The sequence below is a fragment of the Microtus pennsylvanicus genome, chromosome 11, assembly GCF_037038515.1.
Source record: "Microtus pennsylvanicus isolate mMicPen1 chromosome 11, mMicPen1.hap1, whole genome shotgun sequence".
Classification (NCBI taxonomy): Eukaryota; Metazoa; Chordata; class Mammalia; order Rodentia; family Cricetidae; genus Microtus; species Microtus pennsylvanicus.
The window spans coordinates 91,261,528-91,280,658 of NC_134589.1; the positions used below are offsets into that span (position 1 = coordinate 91,261,528).

The window sequence follows — 19,131 nt, forward strand, 5'->3', positions numbered from 1 at the left end:
GCTGTCTATGGATCAAATGAAGAACTCAGCTCCTTACCCAGCACCACGTCCGCCTGCATGCTGCCATGTCTTGCTGTGATGATAATGGACTCAACCTCTGAAACTGTAAGCCAGGCCCAATCATACGTTTTCCTTTGTAAGATTTATTGTTGTTTAGCTGGGAGGTGGTTGTGCACATCTTAAAACCCAGCACTTGGGAGGCAGAGGCAGGTAGATCTCTGCGAGTTTGAGGTCAGTCTGGTCTACAGAGCAAGTTCTAGGACAGTTAAGGCTACACAGAGAAACCCTGTCCTGAAAAATCAAAAAAAAAAAAAAGAAAGAAAAAACTATTTTCCATCTTCATGGTGTTTCTTCATAGCAACAGAAACCCTAGTTAAGATAATCTCAATTGTCAAGTTGATGAGACTTAGGCTCTCCTGGGAGACGGACTTCTAGGCATGTTTGTGGAGGATTATTTTGTTTTGTTTTTTTTGTTTGTTTTGTTTTTAGAGACAGGGTTTCTCTGTAACAGTTCTGGCTGGAAATTGCTTTGTAGACCAGGCTGGCTTTGAACTCACTAAGCTCCTCCTGCCTCTGCCACCCAAATTTTAGGATTAAAGGCATGTGCCACCACTGCCCGGCCTGGAGGATTATCCTAATTAGGTTATCTGAGGTGGGCAGGCCTACCCAGTGGATGGCACCATAACCTAAGGTTGCATCCTGGCCTAATTTTTAAAAAGAATACAGAGGTGAGCTAAGCACCTCTTGTTGCTCTGTGTTTACTTCCTGACTGCAGGATCAACTCCCTCCAGTTTCTGCACTGTCACATCCTTGATTTGTGAGCTGAAATGAACTGTTTCTCCTTACAGTAGCTGTCTTTGGAGTAGTTTACCACAGCGGTAAGAACAGTAACCAGGACAGAGAGTGACGAGGCCCCAGCTCCCGTGGCCTGTGTCACTCACACTGGGCATGTCCCCCATCTTTTCCTGGATAGTCATGTTTATTGTACACCCACGCGATGGTCATTCAGCACTATAGTGGTTCCTGATTGTCCTGTGGCCATGACTTCTAAAAAGCACAGTTTTTCTAAAACTAATCAGTTTTAGCTGGGCGGTGGTGCACGCCTTTAATCTCAGCATTTAGGAGGCAGAGGCAGGTGATCTCTACAAGGCCAGCCTGGTCTACAAGAGCTAGTAGTTCCAGGACAGGCTCTAAAGCTACAGAGAAACCCTGTCTCAAAAAAAAAAAACCAAAAAACTAATCAATTTTAGAAGGATGTAAAATACAGAAGTGTTGAGTCAGTGTTTTAGAAAATGACAAGAAAGCCGGTTGGTGGTGGCGCACGCCTTTAATCCCAGCACTTGGGAGGTAGAGGCAGGCAGATCTCTGTGAGTTTGAGGCCAGCCTGGTCTACAAGAGCTAGTTCCAGGACAGGCTCCAAAGCTACAGAGAAGCTCTGTCTCGAAAACAACAACAACAAAAGAAAAAAAAATGACAAGAAGCAATACTACATAAATAAAAGGGACTCATGTTGAAGAAACTTCTGAAGTTTTTCTCTTTATGTTGGAACCAGAGGTGTCTTGCACCAGCCCCTGTTGTTTTCCTGGCTGTAGATGGGACCCACTTTTCATTTGCCTTTGGGCATTGTGATGGCTGACGATGATCAACTGGCTGGGATTAAGCATGGCTGTAGTAACCAGTGTTTGGGCATGCGCCCCACCTGCTGTTTACCTTTCTTTTTTTTTAAATTTATTTATTTATTTATTATGTATACAATATTCTGTCTGTGTGTATGTATACCTGCAGGCCAGAAGAGGGCACCAGCCTCCATTACAGATGGTTGTGAGCCACCATGTGGTTGCTGGGAATTGAACTCAGGACCTTTGGAAGAACAGGCAATGCTCTTAACCTCTGTTGCCAGCCCACTCCTTGGCAGACTGAGCTACAAGAAATATGGGTGGTGGCATTCCATGGGCTGAAAGGAAGCAGGGACAAGCAGCAGTGTTCCTGCCTGTGGATACAGTATGGCTGATCATCACTCAAGTTCCCAGCAGCACGGCTTCCTCCCGTGCACGCTGAACCAGGAGCCAAACACACCCTTCCTGACGTTACTTTCGTCCAGTATTTTATCCCAGGGAAAGTGATTAACACGTGCCGATCCCTTCACCCCACAGCAGTGGATTCTGCAAGCCTTCTCTGTTAGGAAAAGCCAATTCCTGCTCTTGCTTGAAACTGGATATGAGAGCCAATTTGAATATGGGATCGCGGTGTAGTGATCCAGTCCTGTGACCCCTCCTTATATCATATTTATGACTCAGAGACTGATGATGTCCCCTTAGCCTTTATTTCCTTATAGAATCACAATGTTTAAGTGTATCCTCAAGAGGTGACACCGCTCAGCCCTGTAGTGGTCCCTGACTGTCCTGTGGCTGGTAGCTTCCTGAAGGCACAGAGCTGGGAACAGAGGACTGTGCTTCAAGTCTGGCCACATCTCTTGTGCTACAGATGCTCTGTGGGATGACATCTGGCTCAGGACCAGCTCAGCCTGGTGCAGTATCCATACCTGAAGAGTCATCGAAACCCAAGGATGCCTCACAGCTGCACTGGGAGCCAAGGTCTCAGCACCTGTCATACCCAACATCTTCCCTTCATGAAGGTATCTGCAATGCTTCTGCTCATTCATGGCAGCCTGGAAGTCCTTGTAGCTGCTCAGACCTGCTGGCTTTCTTTTTCCTCCCTGGGGAGCTTACTGTCATCTGTAAACATGGACAGGTCCCTGGGGGCTCTCTGGACAGCACTGCAAAGATGTTCAGGCCCCAGCTTCGCTGCAGCAGCACCTGGAAGCCCTATCTGTGTGCGCTGTGGAAGGGGCTTTGGGTCTGGGGCTGCGGTTCCAGAGTCTGCCTTCAGGGGTGGCAATCTGCATGCTGATTCCTGCCTGCAGGTCCTGACAGACACACTTGCTCCATTTTGTGCATATCACCTTGATTGTTTTTCATGTCCATCATAGAAAAAAGTGATTAAAGTGAAAGAAACGGAAAACTAGGAGGGAGAGGGTGCACGGCTGGGCACCGACTCCTCCTTCCAAGCCCGGTGCTCTGAAGGCAGCAGGGAGCTCCTCATTGCCCATCCTCAGTGGTGGGAGGCTGCAGGTGGGCAAAGCTCAGAAAGACCTGCTCCAGAGAGATCTGGCTCACAGAGTAATCATCCACACCATACTTCTCCTTGGCTTTCTCCAGGATACCAAATACCTTTTGAAACAGAAAAGCTACATGTAAGAGAGCCCAGGACCCAGATAGTGAGTCCTCTGATGATGGGAGGTTGGACCGTACACTACCATCCCCCAGTGTTGTCCTAGAGCCCCCAAAGTCACTCGGAAGATGCTGGTTGTGCAGGGGTAGCAAGGTGGAAGCCAAGGCTTGGCTTTAATCTCAGAGCTTGACCTTGAGCAAAATGTGTCCTGTCTCTGGGGGCCAGTCTCCTTTCATGCAAACATTCTCTTTTTCTACCTCAAATATTTTACATATACAAACTCAAACCCAATAGATATAAAGGTGAGTGGGAGATGAAAACTAGACCCTGACTCTACCTGGAAAAGATCCTGGAATTGCCACAGAACAGGGAGTCCTGGAAGGTCCTTCTTAGTCCCAGACCCCTATGGGATTCTGGGACCTGCACTCACCTTGGCCCAGCTGAGGTCACAGCCAGGCAGATGATAATGAACCATGTCTTGGTGCTCATCTTCTAGGATGCTGCCTGTACAGAAGAGACCATGTGGGTCGGGCTGGAGAGGATGGACCGGGGTCCTTGCCAAGGGGTCAGGCATGTGGGATAAATTCTGTGCAGCAGTTAACAGGTCCAGGCAGGGGCCCAGGCCCCATCCAGCACCAACCATCACACACCTGGGAAGGTCAGGTCCACGAACGCCTTGAACTCTTCCAGGACTTCGTGCTTCCCTTCACTCCGCACCTTGGCCTGCAGGGAGTAGCCGCTGCCAAACTTGCTCTTGAGGTGCTGTGGGCTGCCCAGGCACTTGAACTGGCCCTGAACCATGATGGCCAGCCGGGTACATAAGGCTTCACATTCCTCCATACTGGGGAAAGGGGGAGAGCCTGAGACCGCGCTGGAGGAGGCCGATGCCCACCCTGGATGTCAAAGGCTTGTGCAGACAGGAGGGCATCTGTGCCCAGATCAGGCCATTCCTGATTCCCCCCGCTGAGTTGCCCACATGCAGAGCCTGGGAAATGTCCTGGCAGAGCCTGCGCTGCTGCTGCCGTATCTTCTGTTCACCTGGGCCCACCCTAGCCACCTGTTCTGGCTCTGCTCGTGACCCACAGATGCAACTCTACCTGTGGGAGGTGATGACAATGGCCTTGCCAGACTCACGGGCCCGGGCCACAGTGTCCCAGAGTAGGCGCCGGGCCACAGGGTCCATGCCGGTGGACGGCTCATCCAGGAGGATGACTGCAGGCTCTCCAATGAGGGCGATGCCGGTGCTCAGTTTGCGCTTGTTGCCACCACTGGAGATGGATGGGTGACAGGTGGGTGGCAAAATAATAATGCACATGAATTGCCAAGGCCACACCCAGTGACTAGAGCATCCCAGGCAACAGGGAGGAGCTGAGTAGTTAGTTACTCTGGAGCCACTGACTTGAGCTCTATGATAAGGAGACCCTAAGCTACTTTGCAAAGAGCCAGGGCTGATTTCATAAGATAGAGGCTAAACTAAATATAGGTCGTACCTGTAGGTCTTGACTAGTTTGTTGGCATGTGGCTCCAGGAGCAGACCCCGCAGAGTGTTCTCCACACAGGCACTGATGAGGCGCTCTGGGATGCCTCGGAGCCGCGCATACATGACCAGCATCTCCTTGCCAGTCATGTGATCTAGCAGTGCATCAAACTGGGGACAGTAGCCCATTCGCTGCCGTACCTAGATGAGGATGTGGGAGGAAATGGGTCTGAGACGCCATCTCTTCTCAGAGGACCATAGCGACCCTGGCCATGGTGCCTGCTTCTATACCTGCCCTCCGTCTACACCCCAGTGAGTCTGCCCGGGGTTGTCTAAAGAGAATAATTAGGCCCTGACCACAGTGGAAGCTCTCTGAGCAGCACCCAAGTGGAGACACAGGAAGGACTTGGCTATCTTAGGGAGGCTCCCAAAGGAAACAGACAGGCCAGCAAGTGGTCTAGCTGGGAGCCTGATTCACGACAGACAACTATGCAGGCAGTTAGCATAAGAATGGTTTCATTAGTTGGGCATGATGGTGCATGCCTTTAATCTCAGCACTCAGAATCAGAGGCTGTTGGACCTCTGTGAGTTTGAGACCAGGCTGGTCTACAGAATGAGTTCCAGAACAGCCAGAGCTGTTACATAGAGAATCCCTGTCTTGAAAAACCAAAGTAAATAAATAAACAAATAATTACATATTTAAAAACTAAAAATAAAGCAGGGCGATGGTGGCGCACGCCTTTAATCCCAGCACTCGGGAGGCAGAGGCAGGTGGATCTTTGTGAGTTCGAGACCAGCCTGGTCTACAGAGCTAGTTCCAGGACAGGCTCCAAAGCCACAGAGAAACCCTGTCTCGAAAAACCAAAAAAAAAAACAAAAAACAAAAAAAAAAAAAACCTAAAAATAAACAACAAAAACAAAATAATATGAAAAAGGATGGTTTCATTCTCATACATGTGGTGACATATAAAAACCTTTTGGTGGAATGTGCTCACCCCCTCCCTCACCCCCCAGGTAGTAACAAACTCTGATGGTCCAGGGCCTTTCTTCTAATAAGAGGTGAGCACTGGTAATGCTCTTAGAGTGTGCATCTGTCCTCAGCGGTGGCTCAGCAAAGTCAGGATGCAGTGGGTCTCTCCCAGCTCTGGTGTGAATGTGAGCTGGCTGGGGTGGCTGTGCCTAGGTTCTGAAGATTCCAGAGAGTCTCCTTCTTGGAGATCTAGAGTCTGTTTTAATTGATTTGGAACAATTCTTAGCTTTTGGCTTAACTCTCCCACACTACTTTCCTTCTGGACCTCAGGTTAATGTGTTCAGCTCCTGTCACCCTTCCCTTGATTTTCAGATCAGGTGGGGATCACTGCAAACACTATTACTTGTGCATTTATTTATTTATTTACTTACTTACTTATTTATTTATTTTAGTTTTTCGAGACAGGGTTTCTCTGTGGCTTCGGAGCCTGTCCTGGCACTAGCTCTTGTAGACCAGGCTGGCCTAGAACTCACAGACATCCGCCTGCCTCTGCCTCCCGAGTGCTGGGATTAAAGGTGTGCACCACCACCGCCTGGCTTGTGCACACATTTCTTTTTTTTTTTTTAATATTTATTTATTTATTGTGTATACAATATTCTGTCTGTGTGCATGTCTGCAGGCCAGAAGAGGGCACCAGACCTCTTTAAAGATGGTTGTGAGCCACCATGTGGTTGCCGGGAATTGAACTCAGGACCTTTGGAAGAGCAGGCAATGCTCTTAACCACTGAGCCATCTCTCCAGCCCTTGTGCACACATTTCTAATCCTTTTAAAATATTTGTAGCTGGGCCGTGGTGGCGCACGCCTTTAATCCCAGCACTCCGGAGGCAGAAGCAAGTGAATCTCTGTGAATTCGGGGCCAGCCTGGTCTACAGAGCAAGTTCCAGGAGAGCTAGGGCTATTACACAGAGGAGAAATCCTGTCTTGAAAGACATAATAATAATAATAATAATTTCTTTTTGAGATTGTCTCTCTACGTTGCTCTGACTGTATTGAAACTCACTTGGTAGACCAGGCTGGTCTCAAACTCACAGAGATCTACATTCCTCTGTTTCCTGAGTGATGGAATTAAAAGGTATGTACTACCATGTCCAGTCATTTCTAATCCTTAAACACATTAAGTTATTTTTATAATCTTGACCAGACAACTGAAAAATCTTTTTTTTTTTTTTTTGGTTTTTTGAGACAGGGTTTCTCTGTGGTTTTGGAGCCTGTCCTGGAACTAGCTCTTGTAGACCAGGCTGGTCTCGAACTCACAGAGATCCGCCTGCCTCTGCCTCCCGAGTGCTGGGATTAAAGGCGTGCGCCACCACCGCCCGGCCAACTGAAAAATCTTAAATCTGTGTTTGGAGGCTAGAGAGATAGCCCAGTGGTCAAGAGCTCTTGTTGCTCTTCTAGAGTACACATGTGGTGGTTCGTAATTATCTGTAACTTCAATTTCAGAGTGTCCAACATCCTCTCCTGACCTCCATGGGTCAGGGATGCACAGCATACACACATACATACAGGCAAAACACCCATACACATAAATCTAGAAAAAGAAGAAATCTGAGTTTGTTCATTCCTTGAGTGATGCGCCTGCAAATTCCTGTCACACCTGGCTGCTTGCTCTGCTCACACACCTGCACACAGTATCCACACCTCACTGCTCTGCTCACACACCTGCACAGTATCCATACCACATTGCTCTGCTCACACACCTGCACACAGTATCCATACCGCATTGCTCTGCTCACACACCTGCACACAGTATCCATACCGCATTGCTCTGCTCACACACCTGCACACAGTATCCATACCGCATTGCTCTGCTCACACACCTGCACAGTATCCACACCGCATTGCTCTGCTGACACACCTGCACACAGTATCCATACCGCATTGCTCTGCTCACACACCTGCACACAGTATCCATACCGCATTGCTCTGCTGACACACCTGCACACAGTATCCATACCGCATTGCTCTGCTCACACACCTGCACACAGTATCCATACCGCATTGCTCTGCTGACACACCTGCACACAGTATCCATACCGCATTGCTCTGCTCACACACCTGCACACAGTATCCATACCGCATTGCTCTGCTGACACACCTGCACACAGTATCCATACCGCATTGCTCTGCTCACACACCTGCACACAGTATCCATACCGCATTGCTCTGCTCACACACCTGCACACAGTATCCATACCGCATTGCTCTGCTCACACACCTGCACAGTATCCATACCGCATTGCTCTGACACACCTGCACACAGTATCCATACCGCATTGCTCTGCTCACACACCTGCACAGTATCCACACCTCACTGCTCTGCTCACACACCTGCACAGTATCCATACCGCATTGCTGTGCTGACACACCTGGACACCGTATTCCTATCTCAGAAGCCTGGGGTGGCCTGTCCTCCAGCCCAGCACTCCCTGCTACCCGCTCAGGGAGAGGAGTCCACTGCCAGGCCTATAGTCATCCCTCTACCCCTTTTCAGCTCTGCTTGGCACACGGGGCCTTCTATACTGTCCCTAAGCATTAGGGAACATGTGGGCTGTACTTGGTCCATTCCCACTGTGGTTTCAGCCCAATGTGTGGGAACCTGAATGGGCCCTGGGCCTTCTCATTCCTCCTTTTCTCTCTAGGTCTTCAAACCATATTTGTAAGTCCTAGATACAGAACATTGTTGGGTCGACACAAACAGCTAAGTTATGTTTCCTTGACCAGCATTTCTTTCCTTTCTACCACCTGTTTAAGCCTGATCCTGTCACGGCCTTGCTCTGATGTCCACAAACATTGCTATGCCCACAGTGAGCCAGAGACAAGTCTACCTGGCCTCTCGGGTGGCCCTTGACTGCTCAGACCAATAGGGCCTCCCTGCTGCACCTACCTTGCCGATATCAGAACTGATGCTGTAGCCTCCAACAAAGGCATCCCCTGAGGTGATGGTCTCCTCCCCAGTCAGCATTTTGAATGTTGTGGTTTTCCCAGCTCCATTGAAACCCAACAGGCCAAAGCATTCCCCTTTCTGGACGGCAAGGGAGATCCTGTCCACAGCAAGGAGTGGTGCTCGCTGGTCATACACCTGTAAGATGCCGATGAGAAAGCCCAGGTGAGGAGGCTGAAGATAATGCAGGACCTCTGGCCTCTAGGCTCCACTAGCTAGGGCCAGTGGGGTGGAAGGCGGAGCTTCTGTTACCTTGGAGAGTTCATTGATGATGAGCGGTGTGTCAAGCATGGAGTCCAAGCTGGGGACCAGGACTCGGTTCCTCTCGTCAGCTACGTCTTGGTCCTCAGGAAGCACTGATGTCCGGTTCTGCAATTCTGCCTGATTATTTAAGATGAAGAAGACTACACATGTGAATCCCAGTCCCACAGAAGGAAGGATGGGCGCAAGCGTCAACATGGGAAATGATGGGACTTCTCACCCTACCCCTCACGTATACAGTCTCTCATAAGAGGCAGGGGTCTTAGCGGCTGAACTCAGTATCTGGGCATCAGGTCTAACACAAGAACCGTGTGGAACTCAAGAAGAAAACCATAATCAGGGATGTGAAGGAGGGTTTTTTTTTCATTTATTTTTATTATGTGTATGGTTGTGCGTGTGTGTGTTTGTGTGTGTATGTGTTTGCGCATGCATACATCATATACATGCCTAGTGTCTGTGGAGGCCAGAAGAAGGCACAAAATCCTGTTTTTAAAACAATTTTTATTTATTTTTTAAACACTTTTTAAGAGTGTATTTCATATGTATGGGTTTTGGCCGGGCGGTGGTGGCGCACGCCTTTAATCCCAGCATTCGGGAGGCAGAGGCAGGCGGATTTCTGTGAGTTCGAGACCAGCCTGGTCTACAAGAGCTAGTTCCAGGACAGGCTCCAAAACCACAGAGAAACCCTGTCTCGAAAAACCAAAAAAAAAAAACAAAACAAAACAAAACAAAAAAACCTATGTATGGGTTTTGTTTAGCTTGCATGTATATCCATGTGCCACGTGAGTGCAGTGCTTGTGAAGGCCAGAAGAGGGTGATGGATCCCTTGGAAAGGATGTTCCATTCAGTTGGGAGCCACCATATAGGTGCTGGTAATTGAAGCTGGTTCCTCTGGAAGAGCAGCAAGTATTCATTACCTTTGAGTCATCTTCCAACCCTCTTTTCTTTTTTAAAATTAAAATTCTAATTGTCTGTGTGTGTGTGCATGTGCACATACGTGAGTGAAAAGCCTACAGAGGTCTGAGGTATCAGATATCCCTGGAGCTAGAGTTATGGGTAGCTGGTTGTTAGACATCTAACAGAAACCGAACTTTGTTGAGATGTATGTGTTCTTAACTGCTGTTTTTCCAGCCCAAAGGACTTGGTTCTGTCTTCCAGCATGATTTCCAGGGTTCTAATTCAGGCTGACAGGCTTATCCAGCAAGCACTTTTACCCTCTAAAACTCTTGCAAGCTCATGTGTGCTGCTGTGTTGTCCAGGGTAGCCTCAACTACTGAGTGCATGACATCTGCCTGCTGACTTCCTGAGGAGCTGAGACTACAGGTCTGCAGCACTGCCCGTGTAGGGAAGACTATCACATGCGCGGGAACTCTGCAGCACTGCCCGTGTAGGGAAGACTATCACATGCGCGGGAACTCTGCACCACTGCCCGTGTAGGGAAGACTATCACATGCGCGGGAACTCTGCACCACTGCCCGTGTAGGGAAGACTATAACATGGGCAGGAATTCTGCACCACTGCCCCTGTTGGGGAAGACTATTGATGGAGGAAGGTCATTGGTTAAAAAATAAAGAAACTGCCTTGGCCCATTTTATTGGTTAGCACATAGGTGGGTGGAGTAAACAGAACAGAATGCTGGGAGGAAGAGGAAGTGAGCTCAGACTCGACAGCTCTGCTCTCTGGAGCAGAGACGCCATGCTCCCCTCTCCCGGGCAGATGCACACGATGAAGCAAGCCGCCAGGTCAGACATGCTGAATCTTTCCCGGTAAGACCGGTGCTACACAGTTTATTATAAATGGGTTGATCGGGATATCAGAATTAGCCAGTAAGGGCTAAAACTAATAGGCCAAGCAGTGTTTAAAAGAATGCAGTTTCTGTGTAATTATTTTGGGGTATAAGCTAGCAGGCGGCCGGGGTGCTGGGGACGCAGCCCGCCACTCCTATTACTACAGACTATTAAATGTGCGGGAACTCTGCACCACTGCCCGTGTCAGGGAAGACTATCACATGCGTGGGAACTCATTCAGGAGCTGTAATGTTTCTGAGAAGTAAGTTCAACTCAGACTGATCTGGATACCCAATGTGATCCTGACAGACTTTGTTCTTGTTTGTGAGGGAGGAAATAAAACCACGGAATATATCTGAAAGACCAAATGTGTGGGGTCAGTACGATGGCTCTATGAGTAAAGGCATCTGCTGTCAAGACTGACAACCAAGTTCTATCCTGGGAGTCACATGGCAGAAGGACAGAATCAATTCTGACCCCCACATTGATTACTTAATTAAAAATGAATATATGGCCAGACAGTGGTGGCAAAAGCCTTTAATCCCAGCACTCGGGAGGCAGAGGCAGGCGGATCTCTGTGAGTTCAAGACCAGCCTGGTCTACAGAGCTAGTTCCAGGACAGGCTCCAAAGCCACAGAGAAACCCTGTCTCGAAAAAAAAAAAAAAAAAACCAAAAACTCAGCTTAGTCTACAGAGTTCCAGGACAGCCAGGGCTACACAAAGAAACCCTGACTTGGAAAATGTGTGTGTGTGTGTGTGTGTGTGTGTGTGATATGTGTTAACAAGGGAGCAGACTCCTGTCCAGCTGGGCACCTCAGGAGGCTCAGGTACTGTCTCTCAGGCTTAATGGCAGAGAAAATAATGAGTGCTGAGAGCCCTCCCGTGCTGTGACAGTGTACTCGGACCTGGCCATGCTAGGGAGCCATCGCTATGTGCTGGCCGTGAGGCGGTGTGACAAATGGGAGGACACCCAAGGTGCATGAGCTTCAAGGCTGTGCTCATAGGGAGGTAGTCCTTCACTGTCTCGGGCCCATGGCAGATGTGGGGAGCACCTACCAGCATTCCCAGGCTTCCAGGAGCCACTCACCAGAGTCCATCTCCTCTGGAAGGCACAGATGAAGGTCCTCAGTCTCCACAGCAGGTTGGTCTCAATGAGGAAGAGCAGGGTGAGGTAGATGCACCCTGAGGCAGCCATGGAGGTCACAAACTTGCCAACCCCTGGGGTGCTCCAGGCATAGAAGTTCTCCTGGTACTGGATGTCTGTGCAGGGCAAGGAGCAAGGCTGGGCCATCTGCAGTATACTCTATCCCTTCCCAGACCCCAGCCCTGCCCTTAGCTCCCTAGGCCACACAAATGCCCAGACCCTCCACCAAGGCTCCAATTCTTGAGGTCATGCCTTGTGTCTGTCCAATGTCAAACAAGAGTCTAGGTACTTTCCAGCTCTGGAAGAATCCTGCCATGTGAGGTGTCCCTTGTATACCTGCGATCAGGGACCAACCACGAATTACAGCCTTGTCTGCTACTCACACTACTTTGAGTTGAGACTGGGGAGAGATGTGAAGACGCCCTAATCACGCCCCTCTCCAGGCATTCAAGTTTAGAGAAGGGACTCACAGGCCCTGTCCTAGGGGAGGGACTGCACTTTTGTCTGAGGGTGTGCATGGCTCTACAGAGGGACTGCTATGCTCCCTGCTGATGAACAAAGGAGACCATTCCAAGTGTAAAAAGCCCCCATCCCCAATCACATCAAACTCTCAATCTGTGAATGTGACTTTGTTAAGAAATGAGACATTGAAGATGCTACTAGTTAAAGACCTAAGGGGAGATACTGGATTTGAAGTTGGCCCCAGATCCAGTGACACGTCCTTGTAAGAGAAAGGCAGGAAATGTGAGACCCAGAGACACAGAGGAGGAGGTTGCGCATAGACAGAGGCAGGATGGATCCTCCCCTGAGCCTCTGGAGGGGGCATGGCATTGCCCACACTTTAACTATGGATATCACGTGTCTGTTGATTATCCCACGGGTTGTGTGTGGTATTCTGCTCTAGAAGCTGCAGGGCACCAGGACATACGGGAAAATCAGATGTCCAGACGCAGGCCCAGAACAAGAAGGCAGAAGTAAGGGGCAGGTGATGACTCAGACTATAAGCCCTGTTATGGAACTGGCATGCAATCCCTAGTGTGAGGTATTAAAAAGGGGAAAATCTGGGGCCGGAGAGATGGCATGGCAGTTAAGAGCACCGGCTTCTCTTTCTGAGGAGGATTCAATTCCAGGTTTAATTCCCAGTACTGACGGGGTGGCTCACAACCAACTTTTCTGGCCTATGGGTACCAAGCATGAAAATGGTACAGGCAACACACCCATACATATAATTTTTCTTAAAGGTGGAAATTTAATCCACCCGTGGCGTTCGAAGGTGGGGCCTCTGAAAGGTGACTAGCATTAAATACACTCTACAGGGCAAAGCCGCATAACTAAACCCTGATGGCTTTCTAAGAGGCCAGAAGACACACAAGCATCAACTCATCTTGGGTCACATAAAGCCTTGTGCATCTTTGGGATTCTGTGAGCAAGATGACCACTGCCAGAAGTGGGCCTTTGTCCTTGCAGGACAGTAAAATCCTCTTCAATCTATAACTTGCTCAGCCTCTGATACTGTTATAGGGAGCAGAAAAAGGGCTGGTATAAGCCCCTTCACTGGGTAAGGCCTGGAGAAGCTCTGGCAGCCAAGGGTGAGAGCGGAAGCAGGGTCCACCTGGACACTCACTGTACTTCTTGCAGTAGCGGGCAGCAAACCATGAGGACGTGCAGTACCGCTGAGTCTCATAGTTCTCATAGAAGCTGCTGACCGCCATGCCTAGGCAGTGGTTTGGCAGCACCAAGAACACATGATCCAAGGTTCTGGAAAGTTCTTCTAATTTTACAGCTGTGAAGAGGTACAGACGAGTTAGTGGTGGCAGACACGACACATCTGCCTAAGGACAGATCCAGGGAAGGAAGGTCAGGTCTCAGGTATCCCTGTATCAGGCAGTGGCAGATAGGATTTAGCCCAGAAAGTGGTTCCTCCTTGTGTGGCCCCTGGGAGAATGTTCCAGACACCCTCCCACTATTGTGACTGGCAAACGGGGTCTCTTGTACAAAATGGTTAAGTGGGCGGCCAGTGGTCTAGGGTGGTGCCCAGTCTCCCACCTGGGATGCGCATGACAGTGACTATGATGAAGGGGGCAATGCCGGACAGGATGTTGAATATGGTCAGCCTGGTATAAGCCGTGGACGCAGCCGAGAAGAAGAAGCTCATGAGGTACATGAGGGGGATGATGGCCCAGCCGTACAGCAGCAGCAGCAGCAGTAAGTCCGCCAGGTGGCCGTCCCTCGTGAAGGCTTGCACATCGAAGGCTCGGAACACCACCTGCGGCAGCACAGATGAGGGTGGTCAGTACACAGGCCAGCGGGAACCAGCGCCAGGGAAAGGGAACCCTGGGAGCAAAGTTTCCTGGTTACTGGAGCTAGAACCAGGACAGCTAGCCCAGTCCCTGCCTATCAAAGGGCAGGGAAGAAACTTGGAGTTTCCAACTGTCCTCTTGATCAGAATTCAGCTGCTACATGGGCTTCTCTGCTGGTCCTGGTTTTGCAAGGGGACTCCAGGCATGTTCCCTGGGTGTGCAGGGCAGGGACCGGCACACCCAGCACTCACCAGAAGTAGCAGACTGGGAATGAGGAAGGAGATGAGGTCCCACAGCAGAGCGGAAAGCCAGAAAGTAGCCACACGGACACCGCTCACAAACTGAATGTGCTTGGCCTGGACAGCCCTCTCACTGACTGCCAGGACAGAAAACGTGCTGGCCAGAAATGCCATGGCGATGAGCAAATTGAGGGCGATGTCAAATCCCTTCCGGCCCCTGGGGAGGGCAGAGCACAGTGCGTCTGGGTAGTAGGAAAGATCGAGCCCTTGGTCATTACCATCCAAACCCATGGACAGTAGCCACACCACTCAAGGGGGATAAGGAAGAACCCACTCCCTGAGGACGGCTCCTCCTAGGGTCCCGAATGAACAAGGACAGAGTTCTCCCCTAAACTTCTCTGTGTTTCTAAACCACTGTCTCTGTGCACTCAGGGACACTTGCCCTTCTGTTTGTCACTGTGACTGCTGGGAGCTCCTGCCTTGCTCTCTGATCACCTCTAGCTAGACCTCGCTGCTAAGTTCCTGGGTCCCTATGGTAAACAAATCCCCCTTCCTGTTACAGTCTGTGTCCTACAGCAAGTCAACAGCAACACCTTCTAGAAATGGGCTCTGAAAGCTTTACTTCAGGGTTTAAAAATCTTCAGATCATCTCAATAAATGGTATTGGGATAAAGAGTAGGATTAAGCTGGGTGTGGTGGCGCACACTTTAATCCCAGCACTGTGGAGGCAGGAGCAGTGGATCTCTGTGAGTTTGAGGCCAGTGTGGTTTACATAAGGAGCTTCAAGACAGCAGAACTACACAGTGACAACCTGTCTCAAAAGAACAAAAACCAGCCAGGCATGGTGGACTAGCCTTTAATCCCAGCATTTGGGAGGCAGAGGCAGGTGGGTCTCTATGAATTCAAGGTCAGCCTGGTCTACAGAGTGAGTTCCAGGACAGTCAGGGACAACACATAGCGAAACCCAATCTTTGAAAAGCAAAACAACCCCCCCAACCCAAAAAGTGTCTGGCAAGGAAAAGCAAGGGAAGGCAGGGGAAGGAGGAGCGGTAAGGCCCGAACACGGACAAACCCTAGAAACACCATGCTGATAGGTCATGTGCTATATACAATTCTATTTCTAAGAAATAACCACAACAGGAAGCCCTACAGAAACAGGAGGTGAGCAGTTTTGAGGACTGAAAGTTGGGAGGATGTGCTGTGGGATGATGCTCTTGTATTTTGTAAAGATTTGTCACTCGTATTGGTTTAATAAAATGCTGATTGGCCAGTAGCCAGGCAGGAAGTATAAGTGGGGCAACCAGACTAGGAGAATCCTGGGAAGAGGAAAGTCAGAGATGCAGTCACAAGCCAGATATAGAGGAAGATGAGAATGCCTCACTGAGAAAAGATACTAAACCAATTGGCTAAACATAAATAAGAATTATAGATTATTTAGGTTGTAAGAGCTAATTAATAACAAGCCTGAGCAACAGGCCAAATAGTTTATAATAAATACTAGCCTCTGTGAGTTTCTTTGGGACTGAACGGCTAGAGGACTGGGCAGGACAGAAACTTCCATATAGAAGGATGAGTGACTGTTGGAGAGTTCAGGACTGTTTTGGGGACAATTTAACAAAATGACACTGAGGTGAAGGGGCCACCTCTGGCTACACACACAAGTGGCTGGCTGCATATTGCATGCTGTGGGTGACATGTTCATGAACAACTGGTATCTTCTAAGATTCTGTGCCCCTTAGCCTGTTCTTTGGGCCTTCCAGTCTGTAGTCTAATGGGTGCAATTCCCTTTCTAGAGCTCTAAGCACAGTCCCTGCTCTACTACCAAGGACCCTGCCAGGAAGAGAAGGCAAAGATGCCCACTGGATCCTCCGACCACAGACCCTGTGGGACAGGTGTTTGGAATCTGATCTGCTGAGCAGCTGAAGTGACCTTGGCCAAGAGGCAGCAGCATCTAAGGTAAATACATCATCATTCTGCGATATACAAAGCCTTATTTCTGACACTGTCCCAATGGTGGTCCTGGTCCTGGTGCGGGACACCTGAGTGGGTGTGTAAGCTGTACACGTACTCATTAAACTGGTCCTTGGCAACTTGCAGGGTGCTCCGAGGCTGGGGATAGTTGGAGATCTCAATGGAGGCCCGAGGGCCACACAGCAGCTTGAACAGAAGATTGTCCACGATGGCCAGGGCGGTGGCTGGGGAGTGGTATGCCTGATTGTTGAACAAGGCAGTGACCACTGTCTGCTCTCCTACATCTTTGAAGGATGTTGCTACCAGACACCGCTCATTAAAGCCGCCCCCTTCCACTGAGGCCCTGAAAACCAGGAACTCCTCCAGGTCACCTGTGGAATAATGCAGTGTCAGGTACCAGGTGAGACAAATAGGAGCACCACCATCATCCCAGTGACTCTCGGGGATTCAGTACAGGCACAGGTGAGATGGAACACTGGGCTCTCCTGGGACCTCCACTGGGCCAGCAGTGCCCACCATGGTGCTGACAGCTTCTCAACTGCTGATATGATCACCCATTTACCAAGAAGAAACTGTCATTTTGTCATCAATCAGTCCACAGAACCTCAGGGTTGCTCGTCACAATGTGGGAGGGAGCAATAAAAGGAAAAAACCTCCCAAGATACTTCATTTAACCAGAACATGGCAGTTCTAAGCCTGGGGCAATCCTGAGCTATAGCTACCAGAGACTCAAGGCAGTTTTAAATTCCAAGGTGCTGGATGAAAGTACCACATCTCATGACGGCGCACTATCAGCAGCCTAGACTACACACAAAGATGAGTTATATAGAGATCACTGGACTTCTGCATTTTGTTTTGCTGCATGAATATCTGGGTGTGGGTGTTAGATCCTCTGGAACTGGAGTTAAGACAGGTATGAGCTGCCATGTGGGTGCTGGGAATTGAACCCATGTCCTTTGGAAGAGCAGCCAGTACTCTTAACTGCTGAGCCATTTCACCAGCCCCTGCATTTTATTTATAAAAGGTTCCGAAGACTGGGTGTGTCCAAGTCCTAACTGTGCCTGTGCCTCTGGTAACCCAGGGATACTTCCCCTGATTTAGGAGCATGAGCTCTAGCCTATGGGACATCTGGTGATGCTCAAAGGCAAGTTTGACTGTCGTGATAGAGGTGGGCCATTCCAGGGAAGCTGCTGTTATGAAGGCAAAGGACAGTGAAGGACGACCCACCCTAGTGACAGCACTGACGCTGTCAGCACCACTGGACCCCATGCCCCGGCTACTCCTTACCCAGCACTTCACGGTGCTCCTGGCCCTCAGCCTGCAGCATGTCTTTTAGATGCTCAGACAACTGCTGGTGCAGCTGAGAGCTGCTGGAGGCTGAGAAGGGCACAACTGTTCTGCCATACTCGTCCAGGCCCAGCTTCAGGAGAGGGTCATCGAGGATCTCTGAGGTGTAGTTGATAGCCAGGAGGGCCAGGGTGATGCAGGTCAGGGGGACCAGGACCTGAGCCGCTACCATCTTCCATTCCCGCCAGCTGTATGCAGCCTTCTTCAGGAACATGGCCCAGAACTGCTGGCAGTGGAGGGCAAGCTGCGGCGGAAGGGAGGCAGATGACATGGCTGTACATGGGGGCTGGCCGCAGGCCAAGTGCTGACCACTCTGTGGAACTCTGAGTGACACTGTCCCTGGCAGCTACACCAAGAACAGTTTGTGGTGATGTGGGGCCATGGGTGGAGCTCAAAAACTGAGAGGGCACATGGGTTTGTAAGGTCTCACTGTAACCACAGAAGCTTGGCAGATACTTTTCTCAGAGTACTGAGGGTCTGGCTGGGGCTCCCTGCCTTTCACCACAGAGAAGACTTTGGTCTAGTTTATACACAGCAGACAGACAACTCCTCTCACTGCCTCCCTGGACTCCCCTATGCTACATCTTTCCTTCTTGACCTCCTAAGTGCAGGTCTCAGGGCCTAGGGATCAAGCTCCCAGGCCCAGGCTTTGCACATGCTAGGCTATTTGAATTTGCATTAGACTATTCTGGTTTTTGTTGTTGTTGTTTTGAGACAGGGTTTCTCTGTGTAACAGTCCTAGTTGCTAGTTGTCCTGAAATTAGCTCTTGTAGGCTAAGCTGGCCTTGAACTCACAGAGATCCGCCTGCCTCTGCCTCCCAAGTGCTGGGATTAAAGGTGTGCACCACCATCACCAGGCTTGGATTAGACTATTCTGACTCTAAAACGGGTGCAGATCCTCCCTGCTGCTCTCCGACCTCATTAGATGACTATCAAGGCAGTAGCACAGAGCCTGGCATAAGGCAGGCTTCCCCAACAGGGCAATTTCAATGTTAAAACCAAACACAGTTTTCTGTGAGTTCCCAAGCTAGAACATCAAGACATTCAGCTGGGAATGGCAGAGCACATCTGTAACCCCAGATTTGGAAGCAGAGCCAGGAAGGTCACAGCTTGAGGCCAGCCCTGGCCTATCAACTTAGACAACAGAGTGAGCTCTTTTCTCACAAAATAGCAAATAAAAAAGCCATTTGAATGTTTTCTCTCCCTGTCGATGTACTAATCTGCCCTCAATTTTCTACTGGAACTCTGGATGTGTGGATGGCCCCCTGCCATGTGGAGAACCCCTGCTGTGTGGAAACCCCCCTGCCGTGTGGAGAACCCCTGCCATGTGGATCGCCCCTGCCTCCCCTAAGATGAGGAGTTCAGAGAATTGATAACCTTCCCAAGCTGGTCTTGTGTGGTC

The 19,131-nt window shown here is 49.8% G+C and overlaps 1 protein-coding gene across 8 annotated transcripts in view; it reads right to left on the reverse strand.

Annotated features, from left to right (window-relative positions):
- Positions 1-2,301: 2,301 nt before the first annotated feature.
- Positions 2,302-19,131, reverse strand: part of Abca3 (ATP binding cassette subfamily A member 3) — a 57,946-nt gene continuing 41,116 nt past the window's right edge. For all 8 annotated transcript variants that reach the window (XM_075941654.1, XM_075941659.1, XM_075941655.1 and 5 more), the window contains 13 exons: positions 17,670-17,973; positions 16,480-16,753; positions 14,424-14,628; positions 13,919-14,138; positions 13,497-13,655; positions 11,816-11,988; positions 8,933-9,061; positions 8,624-8,818; positions 4,722-4,909; positions 4,329-4,499; positions 3,882-4,072; positions 3,662-3,735; positions 2,302-3,230 (listed from right to left, as the gene is read on the reverse strand). In XM_075941654.1, the coding sequence (XP_075797769.1) occupies positions 3,099-3,230; positions 3,662-3,735; positions 3,882-4,072; positions 4,329-4,499; positions 4,722-4,909; positions 8,624-8,818; positions 8,933-9,061; positions 11,816-11,988; positions 13,497-13,655; positions 13,919-14,138; positions 14,424-14,628; positions 16,480-16,753; positions 17,670-17,973 (2,415 nt within the window). In that variant the 3' untranslated portion in view covers positions 2,302-3,098. The remainder of the gene's footprint in view (positions 3,231-3,661; positions 3,736-3,881; positions 4,073-4,328; positions 4,500-4,721; positions 4,910-8,623; positions 8,819-8,932; positions 9,062-11,815; positions 11,989-13,496; positions 13,656-13,918; positions 14,139-14,423; positions 14,629-16,479; positions 16,754-17,669; positions 17,974-19,131) is intronic.